The 21,102-nt window shown below is 39.5% G+C and overlaps 1 protein-coding gene across 3 annotated transcripts in view; it reads left to right on the top strand.

Annotated features, from left to right (window-relative positions):
* MKX (mohawk homeobox) overlaps positions 1-20,895 on the top strand; it is a 46,692-nt gene extending 25,797 nt beyond the window's left edge. For 2 of the 3 annotated variants that reach the window (XM_038175083.2, XM_072033723.1), the window contains exons 6-7: positions 18,063-18,096; positions 18,215-20,895. In XM_038175083.2, the coding sequence (XP_038031011.1) occupies positions 18,063-18,096; positions 18,215-18,401 (221 nt within the window). In that variant the 3' untranslated portion in view covers positions 18,402-20,895. The remainder of the gene's footprint in view (positions 1-18,062; positions 18,097-18,214) is intronic. The other variant, XM_072033722.1, reaches the window with a different exon arrangement.
* Positions 20,896-21,102: the final 207 nt, after the last annotated feature.

Raw genomic sequence — 21,102 nt, 5'->3', positions numbered from 1 at the left:
GTGTTCATACAGACCTCTTCCTAATTCTTTTAAGTTTCAACAGAATTTTAGCTTCTTTTAGGTGCTGTGCTCAGTCAAGAGGGAAGAAAGGACTTACATTATCCGAGTTGTTTTTCTCATCACCAACACCCTGCGGCCACTGCAAGAAATTCTGTCTGTCTTACCGTGCCCTGGTGTGGGGAAAGATTGCAATAGCAGGACTCGTGCACAAAGCAGTGACTGGTAGCAAATGGGGAATTACTTGACTCAGGTGCTGAACTTCTCCAGCTGTCAGTAGCAGCTACACTTGTTTGTCCGGGGCAGGGACTGGAATAGTCATTTAGCTCTTTTCGAGACACTTTCCATCCCTTTAGTACTGACAATGGACTTAAAAGATGTAAATCGCTTTTCAGGTAGGTTATTGCTGGAGTATCACGTTTGCTCTGTGAGGCAAAAGATAGAAAAAAGGACAGAAAGGAAAGGGAAAAAGAAAAAATTGCAGCCAGGAAATAAATACAGGTGGGAAAATGAAGGACAGAAACTTTTGCAAGGTAGTAAAGAGTGGAGAGTGGACGAGGAAAGAAGAATGCAGAATCAAGGGCAAGAACAAAAAGGAAGAGGAGAGGGAACACTGATGGAGGGGAAGGAAGAAAGACAAGAGATTGAAGGGATGAAGGTAAGAAGATAAAATACTGGGAAAACGTTTATGATGGAAATACTGGTAGGAATCTGGAGTGTAATTGGAAGGGCTCTAGAAAAAATTAGAGAAACATAGGTGATATTAGTATTTTTCACAGTTCAAAATGAGGTTTGACATTTTTCCCTTTCAAAGTGTTTGATATACAAGGACGGATGTGCGTTCAACAGATATATTTTACCACTCTTCTTGGAAGGCACCTTTGAATGTAATTACTATGTCTTGGCCTTTTTTTTTTTTTCATGTTACTTTGGCTAGGAGCAAATTCTCTTCTAGAAAAAGGTATGATCTTGCTTAAAATGCAAATTATTTAAAATTTGAAATCTTAAAATGTTGCTCAGAACTCAGGGAAAAACCTGAACTGAACTGAAGCTGAGAAATACTCTGGTTTTGGTGGTGAAGGGAGGGCTGTTTGTGTGGGGTGTGTGGTTATTGATTTCCTAGTTTCTCGGTACACCCACACTCCCTGACAAGCTGTATGCAGATGTACAGAAGAAATTCCACACATTGGCTTCATCATACCCAACCCAGACTTTGGAGAATCCCACCAAGACCTATTTTGAAAGCTGTAACTACTTTTCAGGCTACTGTAAGACAGTTTGGCAAAATGTGGAGGCTTCTCTGACCCAGTGATCCTGAAAGTTTGAACTTCTCCCAGGGCTGCTTCTTTCTGTAAACTTTTCAGATCAGATCTGTTTGAAAAAATTTCAGTTCACCATTTGTAGTTACAGGCAGAAAATCTTCTTAACCTACTGCATAGTTGGCTGAGGACAATTTCTTTGTGCTCCCCTGAGACGAACATTGGTCAGTCGCACAGAAAGGACATCACCTGGGATGGACAGATAGTCTGATCTGGCATGGCAAATTATGCATTCCTATATAGTTCGTGGTATATGTGAACCTGAAATATGTAATGCCAGATCAGATTATACATATAATTTTCAAGTTCAGCAAAAGGCTTTGTTTCTTTTTCCTCCATCATTTTTTAAAGAAACAGAATTTATCTGAATTAAAGACATGATTGGTGATGACGAGTGGGTGGTTCTGTTTACCCTGCCACATTATATAGTACCACTTTTACTCCTTGTTTGGATAGCAGTCACAAGACCCAGATATCAAGCTGTGAAAGTATTTTTCTTGCAGCAGCCTTTCTTTTTTTGGCAGGCAGTGGCTTTGGAGATGCCTCGCATTTTGTCATGTGATTGGACTGCTGATGAGGTTTCTGTGCTGCCTCATTTTCCTGGATTCCATCTGAATTAACTCTTCTTTGGGTTGCGACCATTAACACACTTCTGGATGAGCGGGGTTTTGCATCACAGTGGAATGAGCTCCTAACGCATGGCCTGTGTAAGAAAACAACCCCTAAAGAAGGAATTCGCTGTTAGTTCCATGTGACAGAAATCTGTTTTCTGTACCTCCAGCTGTCCACATCCAAAACACATTCCATCTTCACAGTACTATTCCTTCCTGAATCAAGGGAAAATGAGAGGAAATGACTAGTATATAATCGTTCCATCTAAAAACATTCAGCTTAGTCTTGTAAACACATAAACTAGTTCTTTGTAAACAAATGTCTTAATTTTCTTTAAACTGAATATTTAGATGTCAAAGATAGAGAAGCTGGATATGTCAAACACATATGGTTCCTATTGCATGAGAGGCTTTCTTAATTTTGGTATTATAATTGAAAAGACATTTCTGAAAGCATTCTAACCTTACAGAAACTAATCTATCTGTCTCTCTGTCTGGTCTAGGTTTTATTCTTCCATCTGTCATCGTACTCTAGAAACATCTTCCACTTTAAATGTACAACAGTTACAGTGTTCCTGATGGGCTTTGAATTGCTCTCACTTCTTCCAGGGCTTGATGTGGAAACACTGTTTGGGGTAGTCAGTGCTGGGGAGCTGACAGGGGCTTTAAGAGGAGAGAACTAGGAAAAGGCATCAAAGAAAGAATGGGAGTAGGGACTATATTTTGATTGTAAGTTTTTACTTTATTCCTAGATAATTTATAGCACAAAGTGCCTTGGGCTAAGTAATATTTTTAACTGGACACGATTTCTATCCACACCAGAAAGCAGCAGGTCTGCTTTAAAATATAAGTTATTTTATAAATGTCATGAAACATCTATCTGCCTCGGATAAGGCAAAACTTCAGTTTGGCATCCAGGAGCATGAACAATATGTATTCATTTTTCCTCCTACATATAATAAGCAGAAAGCTATTAAGTTTACATCTGAAATAAGTACATTTGAAATAGAAAACACATTTGTATCTCAGGCACTGCCATTAGGTTTACCACTAGTGTGGGCTTTAATGCAGGTGCATACTCTGAAGACAGCTCAGCACCATGCATTTGTTTGCAGGTTGCTTTGGTGGGATGCCCCATGCAGCTATTTGCAGCACAGGGGCTGGCTCTGCCCTGTTGCTGGGAGTGCACCAGATGTGCCATGAGCGTTGGATGGGGGCAGGCCTGAATAAATTCACATTTTCCAAACATACAGAAGACTTAACAAAAAATTACCCTTTTTTTTTTTTTCTTTATTTTTTCGCTCAAGTGAACAATGTAAAGTCCACAAGGGTCATAGAGGTCAATTTATTTGTCAAATGGAAATACTTGAATCCAAAAAAACATTATGAATCATTTTGGTGTTTTAAGTTCAGGATGCAGAGTAAATTATTCCAAAAATAATGGTAGCCAAATGTCATTCCCTCCAAACGTTTGTGTAATATCTATTTATCTGTGGGCAGATGACTGCTATGTATAATCAGAGGCAGACTTTTGTCAAGTTGAGACTAAGTAAACACAGCTGAGCACAAGCAAGTTGGACTATAACTTTTTTGAGTTTTGCCAGCACTGTTATGACCTTGAAAATGAGCATTTTTACAGAGCAATCTGCTTTCAATACGGAAGAATTCTTTGTGTTTCAAATTAACAAGTGTTGATTGGAAACTCGCTCTGTTTATTTTATTTTATTTTATTTTATCATATTTTATTTTATTTTCCAAATGAATGAAAAGTGTGTATTTGCCCAAAGCAGGGCGTCATTTCTGCTGCTTAGAAATTAGGAATGTTTTGTAAAGGAATGCGTCTTGCACGTATCTTTAAGAATAAGAACAATGGTTATAGAAAAAGCTGTCAACTCATCTGAAGCTTCTTTGTATAATCAGAGAAAATTTTCTTCTGTTTTATTGAAAAAGAAATGCATATATTTAAAATGTTCTATGCAAGTACATGGAGCATTTAGGCAGCAGATTTTATACCCCTACATGTCTAGATACAATTTTAATGAACCTTGAAAAAAGTCATACTTCCATTTATAACTTTTGTCCATTTTTCTAAAATTTGCTCTCCTATTTAACATTTCCCACAGACACAATTTTTCTCTAAGACACAGGAAGAAACCGGTCCCATTTAATTGTCAAACAGTAGTACAATTTAAGCCTTCATTTTAATATGTTAATTTGCTGCTTTTACTATGCCAGTCATTTGAAGAGAAAGCATTTTACTCTCTTGATTTTAGAGGCCACGGCATTTGGAGTCTTGAGGAGGCTTTGGACAGAAGTGAACCATGCAAAGTCTTGCTCAAAACTTTGCCTTTCAGTAATTACAGCAAATTAGTCTCAGCCCTTTCCAGTATCTCTGCTTCCAGGCACTTCTGACTGGATGTTTTAATCATTTTAAGTGCTGTGTATAAGCCAGCCTCAACGCTTAATGGAGAGGGAGGGTACAAGTAAGCCAGGTACTATCCCACCAGGTGGTCTTGGATGAAATACTGGCAGTGGAAGTCTCTTCTTGCTTCAGGTTTTTCTATCCCTGTCCTTGTACCAAAAGAAAAGTAAAAATGCAACTGAAAATAAGGCTGAAGAGGAAGAGAAGAAGATGTTAGAAAACAGTATGACGTGACTGAGAAGCTATCTTAATTGAGAACTGTGAACAGGGGATGTTCCTGTACATTCCTATATGTTCCTATACATTGTTCTCTGTACCAAAATGCAGATTTTGGAAACAACACAGAAATTGCTGTTCCCAGGCCTGTCCAAACAATTCAGCTTCTTAACATTAACCAAAATCACCTGGAAAAGGCCACGATGCCATGTTTTTTACATGTTTTCTTGTTTTCTCTAGGCAGCTCCTTCATGGGGGCTAAGGGTACAGGCACACATATAAACATCCTATTTCTTATTTTATTCTGAAATTTTTGCTTCACCACAAAGACCTGTAAAAAAAAATTAAATCATCTAGGCCAATGGAGAGGGAGCGTGGAGTGTGCCAGGCAGGTACTAATTGCAAAGCTTAGCAGCATCATGGAGGACCTGCCATGAGCGTTATCTTCCTGCAGCAGCTGGCTGTGTTGGAGGTGCGAGGGGAAGGGAGAGCTCTGGGTGGTCTGCAGCCTTCAGGGGGCTTGGAGCACCGCTCAGGATGCTCCTACCCAAGGTGGGAGTTGCCTAAGAACTGTCTGGGTGGGCCGCTGGGTGGGCTGTTTTTGCCTACTCTTCATTAGTTTGTTAATCTGAAGTAAAATGGTTCATGGTAGCCAACTATGTGGGTTGTGTGGGTGCTTTGTGTGTCCTGATGAATCTGTACCCTGAAATACAATGTTTGCTGTGGCTGCCTAGTGTTGCGGAAGGAGAACAGGGAGGAAAACAGGCATTGTCCACACGTGGGATTTGCTGTGCCCTCTTTGCAGACCCTTTGCAGGTCTCCATCATCTTTGCAAACTCTGGTGTACAGCCTGTCACTCTGCAGGAAAGCTGTGGCTAACAGGCAAAAATAAAAAGCAAAAACCCTTGCAAACTGAAAGAAAAAGCTTTTATTATTCTAAACATGGAAACAGAAGTACTACTAATAATAGCAATGAGTTAATTAGAGAACATGAAGCATTTAAATTCACAGACCTTGAAGCCTTTGTGTTATAGCTGCCTGGCTTGCATGGCTGCTCCGGGTCCTCCTCTCGTCTTCTGTCCAAAGACTCAGAGCCTAGAGCTGGATCGTGTTGGAAGGATCAAAGCATTTCATTTTTTTTTTTCTTTTTCACCGTAGTTATTCCAAAAATATGAATGTTATTTATGTTTAGAGCCATGGCTGCCTCTCTTACGGCTTTTCTTTATTGAAGAGGAAATTTGGGCTCTTAATCCTTAAAGGGAGATGAGCATGTAAGGCTGTCTGTACAAATATATGATTGTTCCATACACTGGTTACCCTTCTGAAGACATCTAACCAGATCGGGGAAGACACATGAGCAAACTATAGAAGTGTGTGTTACTCTGGAATAAAGTTAATTTTGTTGCTACATGATCAAAAAGACCACAGTGATTTTTAATTGCATCTGTGTGAGGAATTGTATTCTATCAATGCAGACATTTTGTATGTTCTTATGCATATATCTAAGCCCACTTTCCCCTGATTGCAAACCCTGCTGGGCAAAGGTCTTTTAATTAATGGTAACAGGTCTGGTTGTTCACCCAAGCTGATAAGGCTTCTGAGTTGATTTTGATCTACAGATCTTTTGAATTATTCATGTTTTGCCAAAAGACTCATTTTTCAAAGCATGTCACTTGATTTAACCATAAATACCATATGGCTTTATCATAAACATGCATGCGTTTTTTAAATCTCTGATACAGTAAATTGTAACAGAGGAGGATTCCCTAATAGAAGTCTCTTGACTTCCAGGAAAACTTGTATGAGCTAATGTAAAATGATATGTAGTAAATGCGACATTTTTGCTCTCTGCATCTGTCTTGCATATTTTTGACGCATCCTGTCTCTGAATCAGCAATCTGACATTTTTAAGAAACGAGTATTTACTCTATTTGGAGAAAAAATGTTTTGAGGGACTGCTTTTGGTAACACCGACTTTGATCTTGGAGGCTGATCTTTAGAGGAGACTGTTGGTTTTAACTCCCTTAGATCACGTTCACTGTTGTGACTACACTGGTCAAGGTAGTTAGTGCCTTTTGGGGAGAAATATATCTAATGTTGCTGGATAATATGTTTGTCTACTGTGGTAATATTACATCATGCTGTAGTAATTTGTTGGTTTATTAGTACAATGGCATGGATTCTTTATCACTTGTTATTTAAAATAGATGTGTTATTACTGTCACTATTGTTATTACTACTACTCAGTTTCCAGTGCCAGTGAAGCTTTTTCAGGTGAGAACTGTTTGCAGTGATCTCAGAGAATCGGCATCTTCACTCAGAGAAACAGCCTGGGCATATTGCCCATGGTTCAGATGCTCTCTATTTGAAAGCAAATCTGTTTGGCTTGAAATACCATGGCTTAGGGTCCTCTACAGCTCAGCAACTGCATCTATGCAAACTGTTCTTCCTGAGATCAGTGGCTTAGGATCTGACTATACCTCGCTGTTAGGCGATCTATACTGCAGTTAGAGGAGCCAAGTGGAACAGCAATAATCTCTGCAGCATAACGGAGCAAGTTTTACAGGGGCACCCAAATTCATGGAATCCTGCTATACTGAGAGCCACAGGCAGTAAGTATATCAAGGTCAGCAAGAGCTGGTAAGCCCTGCCTTTCCACAGCAATCCTTGCTACAGTATAGGCCCACTGATATGGCATAATGTTGCTTTCGTGGCTCAGGCAGTGTCCCCACATGGTGCTGTGCTGTGCCACGTGGGTAGGCAATGCCCCGCTCTGTGGTGCATGTTTATTCAGGCGTGCCTCATGCCCTGAGTGCTGAGAAGTCTGAATTCAGCCCCATGTTGTTATCAGTTGACGATGCTTCCCTGCTGTTGAAAGCTGGTTTCTTGAAAATTGCTGTCTCCAAAAGCAGCAGTGTGTGTTGAATAACAAACCCCTTCACATTCAGACTCTTCAGGTTTGGGAACGGAGCCAACATTCTTGAAGAATGATTTAGTGGCCAATAAACATCTGCAAAGTCTGTAAGACTGTCAGAAGCAGTAACGTTGAAAGTAAAGATCATATCAGTAGCAATTCCCCTGTCCTGACAAGGCATTCAGTGCAAATATTTGTTCAGTCATCCTTGCTCTCATTCCCGTTATCACAGACGGTTTCACATGTTTTGCCAAAAGAGCAATTCCCTTTTTCTTCCACAAAGCTGTTCACATCCAAGGCCTTTGCAATGTTAAATGCTGGCCTACTACTGTTTCAGGACCTCCCACACATGCACTTTTGGAGTGCAGGAGCCTCATCTGTCTTACGCAAAGCCTCTGCTGTGAAGGGCTCTTACAACTTTCAATTAGTGAGCATCTGCAGTGTTAAGGTTTTGCTGCTCCTTGAGGATTCGGGCTCAGCCTGGGTGATTTATTGCACTGCACCAATCTCCGTGATAGCCAAGATAGTCTATCAGCTCTTCTAAGTACAGTTCTCCTGCTGAGTAACTGAAATTGCACCGCGCTAGGATTCAAAGCATTTGTAAATACGAGATGATGTTTCAAGAAGAAAGAAGTGTTTCTTCTTCTTCAAAAACTGTTGGCAATCGGGTACAACTTCCTGAATAATTCTGGGCACAGGGTTCTTCTGCTCCAAGAGCCTTCCCCCCTTTGCCTACTTTGTTGCACTGTCTCTCACTGGCTCAGTGAATAGGAAAACTGGAAACACAGCCCTTCTTGAGATACCTCCCAGTTTACTCGAATCTCTGTGGGCCTGTTCAGAAGGTGTCTGGGAATATTTAGGTTTGGGAAGAAATACTGTAATGGAAATAATAACAGTATGAGTTGTGGTGGGCAGGAGCATGAATGCTGCAGTAGCTTCACAAGGGAATGCAAAGGCAGCAAAACTTAACTAAAAATTGCATTCGAACAGTAGAATATTTTTTGTGCAGTTGGAGAACAATCCACAGGCAACTATTCCCCCTGCAGTTCATTCAGCAACGTTACTTTCTGCTATCTATTCTATATAAGTTCAGGCGTGTGTGTAACTACAGCTTTCTGTGTAGGTTCCTGTAATTCCTCTGAATGCAGAATAAAGGGGTTTCCATCACATTTCTAGCCAGATGAGGAAGGGGATACTTTTTCCTTTTATATGTGAGGTAGCACGGTTTCGAAGAAGCATCATAAACCAGCTCACATCCTCACCAGGTGCTCGTTACCCCTTCTCTACTGGCAAAGCAATAACGTGAATGCAGCTGAGCATCTCTGATGACAGGATAATTAATTTAATGATGTGCTGTTCAGTGCTTTTTGATACATTCCATCTGGTCCTTCACAAACTTGAATAAAGTTGTTTTCATAAGATGTCTGTAGGATCTCACAAATGGGGAATTGAGGCAGTGCAAAATTCTGATTTAAAGTCATTTTGGCCCAGCTTTGGATACCTAAGACCTCGTGGATTCACATAATTTCATGCCTCTTTATACAGTCAAAGCACAACTCTTGTTGACCTCATTTACACCTGCAAATGCTCAGCACTGCTGAAGAAGAGAGCCCAGGCTCTCCAGTCAGAGTCCAGAGACTGGAGAATGTTTAAGGGCCATCTGTGAAATAGCTGGTTAGAACAGCTCATCCAGCCCCATGCACAAACTTGTGGCACAAGCAGAGAAGACTGCCAATTGTTATCATGATTTACTGGCTGGTGTTAAAATCACCTGAACATCTTTTATCTTCTTGAATTCCCTCCTGCAATGGCCTTGCAGTGGCTGCACCATGATGCTGAGGTTGTGCAGGGAATGGTCTCGCCTCCCACCTTGGGTCTGGCCCCAGAGCAGGTCCATCCTGTGTCTTCAGGAGGTGGCCACCATGGCAAATAGCATGTGTGGTCATACTGCTGTGTCTCACAATGTGCTTGGTGGGAAGGCAGACTGCTTAGGCCTTCTTGTCATTATGCACATACAGTATAGAAACAGACACAGATACAGAAATGTGTAAGAATGCTTCCTTATAGATATAAATTTATATATATTTTAAATTTCACATGCAATCCATTGATTTGTTGGATCTTTTGTTGTCTGGGATTACTGTGATGCTCTTCTTCAACTTACAACTAGTTTTACATCTTTTTGACTGTTGGACACCTATATGTGCTTATGTACTATCTTACAAGCTACTTGATTTTTTTTTTGCTTGTGGTCACACAGAGTAAATTTGAGCTACAACTTTGGTATCTGGGTTTTATTATTTGGACATAAATGCTGTGTACATCCCAGTGGATGCACAATTCCCTGTGTAATGGCTGGAAGTAGGTAGGCTTAAAAAGATAATATTTTTCTGTCTCTTCTTTATCTTACAGTTGAGTGAAAGAAGCAGTGAATTTCCTCTTCCTTACAGACTGGCCCATTCTTTACTCTGTTCTGCTGGCTAAGTACACCCTGGAAATCAGTTCTGGCATTCATGCAGAAGTTCCTCCACTTGCCTAAAAATACAGCACCTTGTAATTTAAATTGCCTTTGTGCAGCCTATGCCATGTCTGAGCTTGCTTGGCAGCCCAGGGGCAGGAGAGGAGCTGGCTCCTGGAGCAGTTGCAAAGAGAGACACAGGAGCCGGGGGGCACATTTCTCCGAATTGTGCAGGAGGCTTCTGAAAATATCCTGTGTGCATGCATTTATATCATAACCTTACACCGCACATGTAGGGTCTGCTCCCAAACCCGCAGCCAACTAGCATAACAAAATCAGATTTTACTGCTGTAGTGTCAGCCTAGGGTTGAAATATGGCTTTGAAACCCTCCCTTTCACCCTGCATTTTTAATGAAAAACAATCGGAATGGAGTGTAATAGTGCTTACCCTGGCTGCATTTGACTTTAGCTTTTTACTTTTAAAGCCTTATTTTAGGCTTTAAGAGCTCCCAATTAAACTTTTCAGATCCAGAGTGAAAGACTGAACGTGCCTGCCTGCACAACAGCGAGATTCCTGGGTGGGAAAAGGATATTTTTATATTAAAATAAAGAAAATGAACACACTGCTACATTTTCTCCTTTCATACTCCTTACTCTTCTTTTTCCTTATGAATTTTCATTTGCCATTTTCTCATTTCCTTTTTTTAACATCTACCATTGCCTTTCCTTTATTTCTTTTTTTTTTTCCTTCCTCTTCTCCTTTCTTCTCTTTTCTTTATTTCACCCTCCCCCTCCCTGCTGCCTAACTTGGTTCTTACTGTTAACCCACAATGGTTTGCAATGAGAGGGCCAACTACTTCATCCTTCCAGTCAGTACAGCACGTGCTGTAAATCCCTTTCCAAATAACACCAAAAAATGAAGCCTAAGTCAGATATTTGTTTATCCATTATGAAGTGCACACAGGAGACTATCACCAAGGTATCCGACAACATTACACGATTAATTACATGCCAACTCAATGAGGAAAGATTTGATTTCAGTCAGCTTTGCCGCAAACCTGAAAAGAACATAATACCATATAACCGTCAGTTCGTTAACAACTCGCCTCCAAAGCTACATGGCACAGACTCCCATTATAAGCTCTACTAAAGCCTGGCTGAAAAAACAAGTCTCACACAGTGCCCTGAATCTCAGTAAAGAGAACACACTGTCACTGGTCATGGGAAATTTAGAGCTGGCCATGACAGCCCAAACAATGAAGTGATTTACACCAGGTTTGTATCTAGTTTGCTAACTAATAAATTCTTACATGCAGGTGCATAGCCCAAGACTGTGAGACCATTTGCACCGAGCCTACTATTATGTGGTGCTTTCAGTGTACTTATTAATGCAAATGTTAATATAGACCTGCAAACTCAATTCTATTTTATAGTTTATAAAATACACCTATCCCGGTCTCTGTGGGCATGTACACTCATTTCATAAAAATCACATGCATTAAAATGTAACTAGATGCTTACTCCCAATTCAGCAAGCTCCAGACTACACATGGAAAAATACATCTTCAGGTTTTTAGGTATGCAGAGGGAAAAAAATGAGTGGTACCAGTCCCTCACAGTTAAATCTTATATCTGATATTCCTGTGCAAGAAGCAAATCTCAGGGAGAGATTTCACTGAAAAGCCTTGGTCTGGGGCATGATGGCAAAGTGAGATTTCCAACTTCAGGAAGACCCCACCTATGGGTCTTAACAGAAGAGGTCAGACCTGTGAGAAATACCCAGAGAGAACCCGAGAAAGTATTTGCTGTTACTCTGACTGTGAACAGAAGTTGTCATTGTGCAGTTTGCTTATCTGAATGGATGATAGCTGGTGACAGGTCAGTCGTTATTCGTGGTTTAACTGTGAAGCCAAAGAAGCGAAGTGTTGGGGTTGTGGAGTGACTTCACAGCAGGCTGCTCCACCACCTCCTCCCAGAAGAAGGCGTGAAAAGTGGTAAATGAAAGCTTTGCTGAAAAGGAGCTTTCTCTAGAGCTTGGGCCTAGAGCTTGATCCTGCAAGTTTCTGACAACTTTTCTCCTCCTACCCAAAAAAAGGACATACTAATAAATCCTTGTCAGTAGAAACCTAGTGTACCCCCCAAAATGGGACCTGCTGTGATGGGTGCCAGGCGGACATGGAGGCCATGGCCTGATGATGCCTCAGCATGACTGCAACCTCAGGTCTTCTGAAACGCAAATGGGGGGTTTCTTCCCTTTCCTGTCTGTGTTTCTCTGTAATTCATCCTTAATAGGTCTGGTGTTCACAGGGAAACCTGGGAGGATGGTGTGAAAAGAAAAGGGCTTTAAGAGCTGCCCTGCCAGTTGCTGGATCAGATGAGTCCTGCTTATGTCTAGAAAGTCTTTGGTGGGGTGGTTCATTGGCTGAGCAGTATCTGCATTCAGAAGTTCCCTTGTCTGTCCACATCAGGCACTCAGAACGAGAGTACCACAAGTGCGAGAATGGGAAGGCCAACTCCTGCTTCCTCCAGTTCAAGCTGGAGGAGCTGAGGCTTGCTGTGCTTGGATTTCTCAGAAGGTGCTACAGTCTTTTACTGAGGCTGAATGACATTTCTTGTAAGAGGAAAGGGCCTGGCCTGGAGCTCTGGGCTACAATTTCCCCTCTCCCGCCCTGCTGAGCAGCCTGTGCTAGGCCACTTTCCCTTCCAGATGTGGGAGAGTGTTTGTGACGTTGTGTGATAAATCATTTACTCTGGGATCCTCTGTGAGTAAAAGAAGGTGGATCGATGTAGAAGAGCAGGGAAATATTAAATACAGCTAACCCAATTTTGTTCTTGTAGAACCAAAGATCTGACAGTCATATATGTCCTGAAATTGTGGTTTGGAAAGTACTAGACAGTCAAGGGATGGTGTGTGTGTTGTGTGTGTGACCTACAGAAATACCTCATCTCACCACTAATTTACTCACATATGTAAACTTCATTTTTCATTCAGCTGCCCCATTTATTTCCTGTTACTCCCTCTTTTTCCTCCTCTTGCTTGTTTTGAAAATGCTGGTCAACACATGCTAAGCCAGAGTCTCCAAAACCAACAAGAGAAAGTTCAGAAGAGGCAGAGAGAAACAGCTGAATAACACTGCCAAGTTTTAAATGAAGATAAGTTATACAGGACCTTTTATTGAACCGACAAATATTTTATAGTATTCACCATTTGAGGCCAGCAGTTCTTTTTTTCCCCTCTGTTTTGAGCTAGAATAAGTGGTGTGTAATTCATAAGGAATCTGTACATGTTTAAGTAACTTCAAGAAATATTACAGTCATGTGGGACCCCCTTACAGCATCTTGATTTCCATGTCCTTTTTTTTTTTTCCCACTTTATAACATTTAGTGCCCTTTTCTCTCTGTCTCGTTCTCTCATTCACACATTCTTTCCCCTCTTGGTTTCAAGCCATTTTTGCTTTCTCAGTGTTACCTGATAACACAAAGTAGAGGTTCAAGCCAGTTGTTGCAGTTCGGTTTGAATTGTGTAGAAGTAACACTGAGTAGGAGAGTAACGTGGATGCTTCTTGGTCCTACATAAGTGGTCAGTCTTTCCTTCACTGTTCCCTGCAGGGCCTTTAGCTGAAGTTAGTTCATCATCACACACGTGATATTCTTAAATCAAAATTCCTAGATCAAAGGGATAAAATGTAACTGCAATTAACATTATTTACTACACCCCTAGAGGTATCCAAGTATATGAAAGTTATGAGTCTGGGCTCAGAGAACTATGAGGGTCTGAATTGTTCTGAAATACTTGAACATGCTACAATGCTGTGTAGCCAGAGAGCCTTTGTATGCTGTAAACTGGAGTAGACACATGTGCCACAGTATTTATACACTGGCTTTCTTCTCTTGTACTGGATACAGTATTTAAAAGAGTACTGTGTATGTATACAGCTGTAGATTTCCTTGTAAATTGTTTGCATATTATTTTGATAAATAACAGTCAAATGTAATGGCAGCATACTGAAGGAAAGTGATGTTATTGTCCAGTTTGTGGAGAGTTTGCCTTTGAGAACACTGGAATTTATTTTCCTTGGGTGAGCCTTTCCGATAGCAGAAGAAAATAGAAAAGGTTTTAAATATAGGAGAAAACCTGGAGAAGTCTGCTCTTAAATGCTTTTGAAATGGTCAAAGTATTGCCTAGCCATGTTGTCTTTGGACTTCTGACACTCATTTCCATCTCTGCTAAAATGGGACTGCAAGCTACCTTGTAAGCGAGCTGTCAGGATCAGCTAGTGAATATTTATGAAGAAATTCTGTGGTGAAAACAAAACAAAACAAAAAACCCTACATATATATATATATATATGTGTTGCATGTATTATTAATAATTAAGTGAGTCCTGAAAAATACCATACTGTATCACAAAGCTGGTATTGTCCAGTGACTACACTCTTGGCACTGCGTGCTATGGTAAACTGTATACTGAAAACTCCTACTAATGGAAAGGTATACAGGATTCCATCGGTAAGTGATTTATAGTGACTTCCTATTATAAACAAGAGGGAACAAATATCCTACCTCGTTGGTTTCTTTGGGCGGATGGCGAGAGCAGAATGAGACATTCCTGGCCAGGCAAAACTGAATCTCTGGATGCTTACAACTGGAAGCAGAATGAAACAGCAGAAAGTGAAGTATAAATGACAATCCCCAATTATAGGTGGTTCCATTTTCATAATGCTTTAAGATTTCAATTTTTTAAAGTGATTTCCACATTTTAAAGTGATTTCAGAATTTGTAACAAAAAGATGTTTAATGTTAAATAGATTTCCTTTAAGGATTTCAGTATACATGTATGCTAAAAGTCCCTTGCTTTCTGAGGCAGAATAAATCACCTTCATCAGCAGCTAATACATTTGGGTTTCAGGTAAAAGCACAACTATAGTTTGTTTAGGAATGTTATTATATTAAAGATACCCACAGTGCTTGGGGAGGGCAGCTATGGTTCTACCTTGTATAATAAAACCATACTGGGAATGTTGTTCTTCGGTTACATTCATGCAGCAGTCTCACCATGCTGCTTATACAGTTGAAATACACTGTGTAATTGTTTTACATATATGTAAATGTCAGAAGTTTTAATTATTAGAAGCTTCAATTTGTAGCTGGGGATAGAGCAGGTAGATTGCAGAAGATGAAGACTAAGCTAAATGGTGAGCAAGATTCACATCATTATTTAACTTGATAAAATTTTATCATCAACATTCTCTCTCTTGTCAGTGAAGAGCCAGACATGGCTACAACTCTTCCAGGCTGAGCTAAGCAGTTCAGGCCATAGCTACACCACCGGCTTAATCTCCAGAGGTTGCTTAATCTTCAGATGTGGTCCTCCTCTCATCTGGCTCACAGTATATACATGTGGATGTTAATGCTGCCCAGTGTGAGGAAGTGGCCATGGAGGAGAGCTGTGCTGTCTGGTTTTGCAGGAGAGCTCAGGGATGTTGGACTGAGGTGTTAGATAGGTGAGCTGGAACAACTTATTGGAGGACATCTCTCTTATTTGTGATTGGAGTCCAGGCAACTAGCATAGATAAGGATATATAATTTTTTGATGGCATGTTAATGGCAAGTGAGATGAAACCCACCACTATCTCTTCATTTTGAATTGGATCAAGTTGGCTTGACCTGCAAGATCAGGTATAGGAAGATCAGGACAAGGAAGGCCTAGGAACATGGGCAATGGTCTTTTCCTTCTGAAGTCAAAGGGACGTGGAGGTCAGTGTTCCCTGCAGAACCATTTGCCTTTCTCAGTATGGCTATCCCCATCCATAAATGGTGATAATACTTATTTCCTTCCCCAAGGGCTGTTCAGACAGGTGTGGGCTCCTGGGACAGTATGGCAGTGCCAAAGAAGATATGCTGTCATAGGTTTAGTATAGCTGAAAAGAATTTTTGGCAAGCACAAGGGGCCCTGTGCATTTAAATGATGGATTTTCAGACTTCGTTGTACTAACATGCTTTTACAGCAGTTATTAGCAAGAGCTTTGCAAATTATCAGTGATGGTTTTACTGTAACCTAGTTTCAAATTTCTTTGACATAAATTATTTGTTTAAAAAACATAAAATCTGAATGGAATTAAAAAAAAAAAAAGTCCTCTGTCCTCCAGCAAAATTAAAGAAGGTGTAACTTTTTGCTCCTGGATTGTATTTTTTTAGCTTTGGTACTGCTTTTTTATACTGTGGGCAAGTCGCTTTCTTTTGGAGCTGGCTAAACACCACTAAAAAATATTTGCAAATACTCCTTCAAATAAACGCTGGAATTGGAATGTGTGTCACCATTCACACCTACTTTCCTCAGAAGTTTGTACAAGCAATTTTTTTGTTCATAGGAAATATTTTCCAACAGCAAAAGAAACTGACAGATGCTTGAGAGAGGTGTATTTATATCCAGGTTTGCTCTGGCAATAACATTCTCTATTACTTGCCATTTCCATTTCTATACCTACTGACCTATTCAATCCTAAAGCTCCTCTTTAAAATTGTCTCTATTTAAAAAAATAAATGGAGCAGGGCTGAAAAACAATTTCTAGCCAAGTACAGCATTAAGGAGGAGACTTTTGGTGTCATTCAGTACATCTCTGCAGATCAAATGTTTCTTTTTTTCCCCTTCAATCTCTCCTCTGCATAGGTTGAACTCCCCCCCCCCAAGCATTGATCTAGGGTAGCTCAAGAGATACTGACTTAAGATGTGCTGTTTTAGAACAAAATATAAACCTGAGGACTCAGTCATTTGTGGACATTTATAAATCTGTTTTGCAAAAGCCTGGAGTCCTGTTAAATCAAACAGCTTGGCAAACATCTGACCTCTGAAATTGCAGATGGTCTGCCTGCATTTCTTCTGGTGAGCCTGCGGTCTGCGTTGCTCACCTGCAAGTGCTGAGGAGCACGGCTGTGCCGAGGTGTTTGGTATGTTGGCTGCATGAGACAACTGGCTGCTCTTGTGGGGTGCAGCCACTCGTAAAAGTAGAGCTAGCAGGGGCTGCAATGTGCTTTGGGACCCACTCTGCTGGAAGCTCTGTTTAAAGAACGGATCAGCTTTTAATTTATAATCCTGTTCAAATCTAGCAATAAGGTGAATTTCCAGTTGGGAATCTAGCCTCGTGAAGTGCTGCACTTCTTTATGAGATTTAGGGGCCCTTTTGGTTGTGTAGCCACCAGTGTTCATGCCGAAGCTGTTTCTTTTGTTTGACTCACACTCCATAGGCATTGCAGTTAGGCATCAGCTTCTCAATCCCCAATAATGCGTTTCTGTGTCAGGATAGCAGACCCACTGAATAACGCTTACACATTTCTGCCCGGTAAATATTTCTGGCTTCTCTGCCATGCGAGGACTTAATGAATGAACAAATGTGACTCTTGATGGGAAAGTGTAGCTTATGCCTGTGATGCAATTTCTCCTTTGAAGGCTGTTAGCCACGTGTGCTTGTTACTTGTATCCCTCTCAGCCTGCCTTTGGGACTGAGTTGCAGCCTGGGCAAGGGTCGCCTTAAAAACCACACACATCATCTGTGTATGGGTAGAAGTCCTATTTTTAGTGCATACAAGAGGGCATTCACTACAGGGCAATGAAACTGATTTTTATTTTTAGTTTTTTAATTCCTTATGTCTTTGGGATTTATGGATGAAAAAATTCACTCCATCACCCTACAAAACTTAAGTGAACCTCCAAGACCGGCTTTATTCTCACTATTGCCAATATAAGTAAAATACGTTTCCCTGGACTGGGCTGGCAATAGACAAGGTTCAGCACTGGTTCTACTGGTGTGGTGCTGGGAAGGATCAGCGAGGCTCTGCCTCACCAAAGCCTGTTTTTATAAGGTCATGGCACAGGAGCCTTCTCATGGTAGAAATTTCCCCAGAGTGGGGTTTTCTGACATGTGCTCTGCTCCAAGCTCAGCACGAATTTCTCCAGAGAGATACTTGGGTGAATTTGACCCTTTATGTGTGTTCAAACAAAGATTTTATTTGGTATCTATTTTGGAATTAACCTTGGATTATTTTTCCATGTGACTGTTTTATGAAATTGCATGTTTAAAAAATACTAGAAGAAGATAGACATAATTTTTTTCCCTTCTGTTTTCAGAAACTCTGGAGAATGGACCAAATAAGTGTGAAAGGTGAGTAAGGAAATTTGCCATTTTCCAAAATTATTGTTATTACAGTTTTATTAGCATCGCATAGCCACTGTAGGTATGTAAGCTATACGTGTAAATATTTGTTATTGCTTGAATCTAGCGCAGCTAACAGAAAAGGAACCAGCAAAGATGAAACATACTGGAAGGAGATCAACGCAGCCATGGCCCTAACGAACCTCGCCCAAGGGAAGGAAAAACTGCAGGGAACTACCAGCTGCATCATTCAGAAATCATCACATATATCAGAAGTAAAGACTGTCAAAGTGCCATTAGTTCAGCAGTTTTAAGAGATGGGTCCTTTTTATTTTTCCTGTCAAGCGGACATTTTCCTTACAGGATTGGTTTTCAGCAAAATCAGATTCACAGATATGAGGCAAATGTGGAAAATAGGCCCCCTTTTACAGTATGGTCAGTTTAAAAAAAAAAACAAAAAACATTCCTTCCGACTCAGACGTTTTCATTGTATTAAATGAAATGTTCAATTCCTTCTATAAAAGGCATGTAAATTATAAAAAAAAACTGTTTTTATCAAAACATTAACTTATTTTATGTTAATCAAAGTGCGCATAAGATGTTTGCATTGCTATTACAGTAAGTGCCTTGCTTTCAAAAAATAAGCTATAACGTGGGCATAGTACAACAGTATTATGCCTCAAAATGACAATGCCATAATGCTTAAACTTTGTATATTATTCCAAGTGGGCTTAAGCAGCCTAGGGCTAAACACATTACTGCTGGAAGCCCTGGAGAATTGTGCTTATTAGACTTGAATGAATTGACAAGTCTTAATGAAATTGTTACATCATTTTCTCTCTCTCTTTTTTTAATCAACAGTGTTATAAAAATTGTACAGTATGTTTTGTCAAAGTGACAATGAGGTTGTTATGCATGTTTCTTACCTGTATATGCAGTATATTAAAATACCAAAATCATTCCTTTGAAAAGTGCAATACTCTAGAACACACAAATTTAGGAAATAAGTTAATTGTTCAGATTATTTTGAACTTCTTATACATACACTCCCAGACATGTTGCTTATTAAAGATTTCTAGTTGAGGAGGTTCTAGCCAGACTAGCTGTAAATCCAAGTTGAATTTCTATTGTTTTAAAGCTTTGCTAGTGACTTACTGAAGTTTTTATACAAGTAAACAAAATCAATCTCTTCTTGTACAAAACTGAATTTATAGTGCCGTTTATTATTTGCAGTAGAGCTCAAAAAGTTTCCATGGTGGAAATTATTACTTCAATGTGTTTTGAATGTTTTTATTTTGTAGGTACTGCATACATGAAAACAGTTGGTTGACAGTTCACATTTCAGTGAGAAAAAGCTATAGTATACACTATCAAAGCCCAAACTAAAAACACAAATGGGACTTGAAGCATTGAAAAATCCCAGCATTTAATGTGAGAGGGTTTTAAGTAGATACTAAAATGTATTAAATGTCATGTCTGTAAACTTGACTGCTGTTGAGCATAATAACTAGCATAAAACCAGGTTTATGTTTAAGGGTTTTCTAGGGTGTACAAGTTATTCTTAAGTCATATAACAATAGTCTAATGAGGTTTACATTGCTTGAGTGGAATTTACATGAAAGCAATTTACAGTGGCAAAGCCAAATATGATTTATACTGAAACAGTTACAGAAAACTGGAAAAGAGATGATTGTTGCTAAGATCTGGATTTTTTTTTTTCCTGTGGGTATCCTGTCAGGTGTTTTCCTACTTATCCCTCTCCCCTTTTCTCTCTTTGGTGAGCCATCAATGAACAAGATAAGACTTCAGTCCTGCTCCCACTGAGTTTAATGGCCAAATTCCCACTTCAATGGAAGCAGGACTGTGCTAACGACAAAACTAACTTGCAAGTATAGGCTGTTCCAGTTGCACTAAAATAATCAAGATACATTGCAAATATCAGCCTTGGTGTGACTTCTTAGAAAACTTCTTGATGTAACATAACATGTTGTTGGGTTTATTTAGTGTACAATGAAAATGATTTGATATGAAAATATTTTGTACATATATATTTTTACTTTGTTTTCTAAATTGCTGATTTGCATTGACTTAAAGTGCCAAGCAAGAAATGTATGTCATGACTGTATGAACAGTTGAAGTATGTTTTACTGACTTGCATCATTATGTGTCTAAGATACCATGCATTAATTTTTGATACTTTACTGGATTTTGACATAATAATGTGAGTTTATAACTAATAGCAGAGAGTTAATACTTCACTTTTGTTCATACTATTATAAGTTATTCTGGTATTAAATATTTTATGACAATAAATTGATGGTTTTGAAAAACTTTTCTGTTAGGAATACTCACAGTGTTTTTGTCTGCATAAATGACAACAAAATTTGTTATGTAAAAAAGGTACCTATGGTGACTTCTCTGGAGTAAAACTGGAGAAGACAAGCCATAGTATAAATAACTTGTTCATGGTTCAAGTTCATTGTTCAAGTGATCAAAGCACAAAGAATAATCTGTAAAACACATCAAGTGGGTTTTAAATTTAAGAATACTTGGCATAATTTCTTGTTATCATTTCCTTTAATTTATTTTTTTTCTACTGCTGCTTTAGAGTTTTCTGAAAACACAGATTCTAATGAATTACTTGTGTGTCTTTTTTTAAATAACAAGAATCACGATCAGTGCTGAGCCAACAGCTAATGAAGACTCAATAATTATTTATGATATTGGAAAAACAAACATTATTACTATTGCTCTTCTTTGTTTCAACATATGTAACCATTTTAGTAAAATAAATAACTGCAAACAACATCTTGCTGGTTTGAATTAAATATTCATTTATCTGTCCTTAGTCATTTGCATTTCTGGCTTCCTGTTATAAGCAGAATTACTCCATAACAGGATATAAGCATGTGATAGGCAAAGGCAAAAGAGGAGTGTTAGCCTTTTAATACAGCTTGACGGGCACAGTTATACAAAGTAGTTTAGCATGTTCCCAATGAAAATGCCCACCAAGTT

This window comes from Anas platyrhynchos, chromosome 2 (genome assembly GCF_047663525.1).
Source record: "Anas platyrhynchos isolate ZD024472 breed Pekin duck chromosome 2, IASCAAS_PekinDuck_T2T, whole genome shotgun sequence".
NCBI classification, from domain to species: domain Eukaryota; kingdom Metazoa; phylum Chordata; class Aves; order Anseriformes; family Anatidae; genus Anas; species Anas platyrhynchos.
The sequence above is the reverse complement of the archived record's forward strand: the minus strand, read 5'-3'. Positions and strand labels throughout refer to the sequence as shown.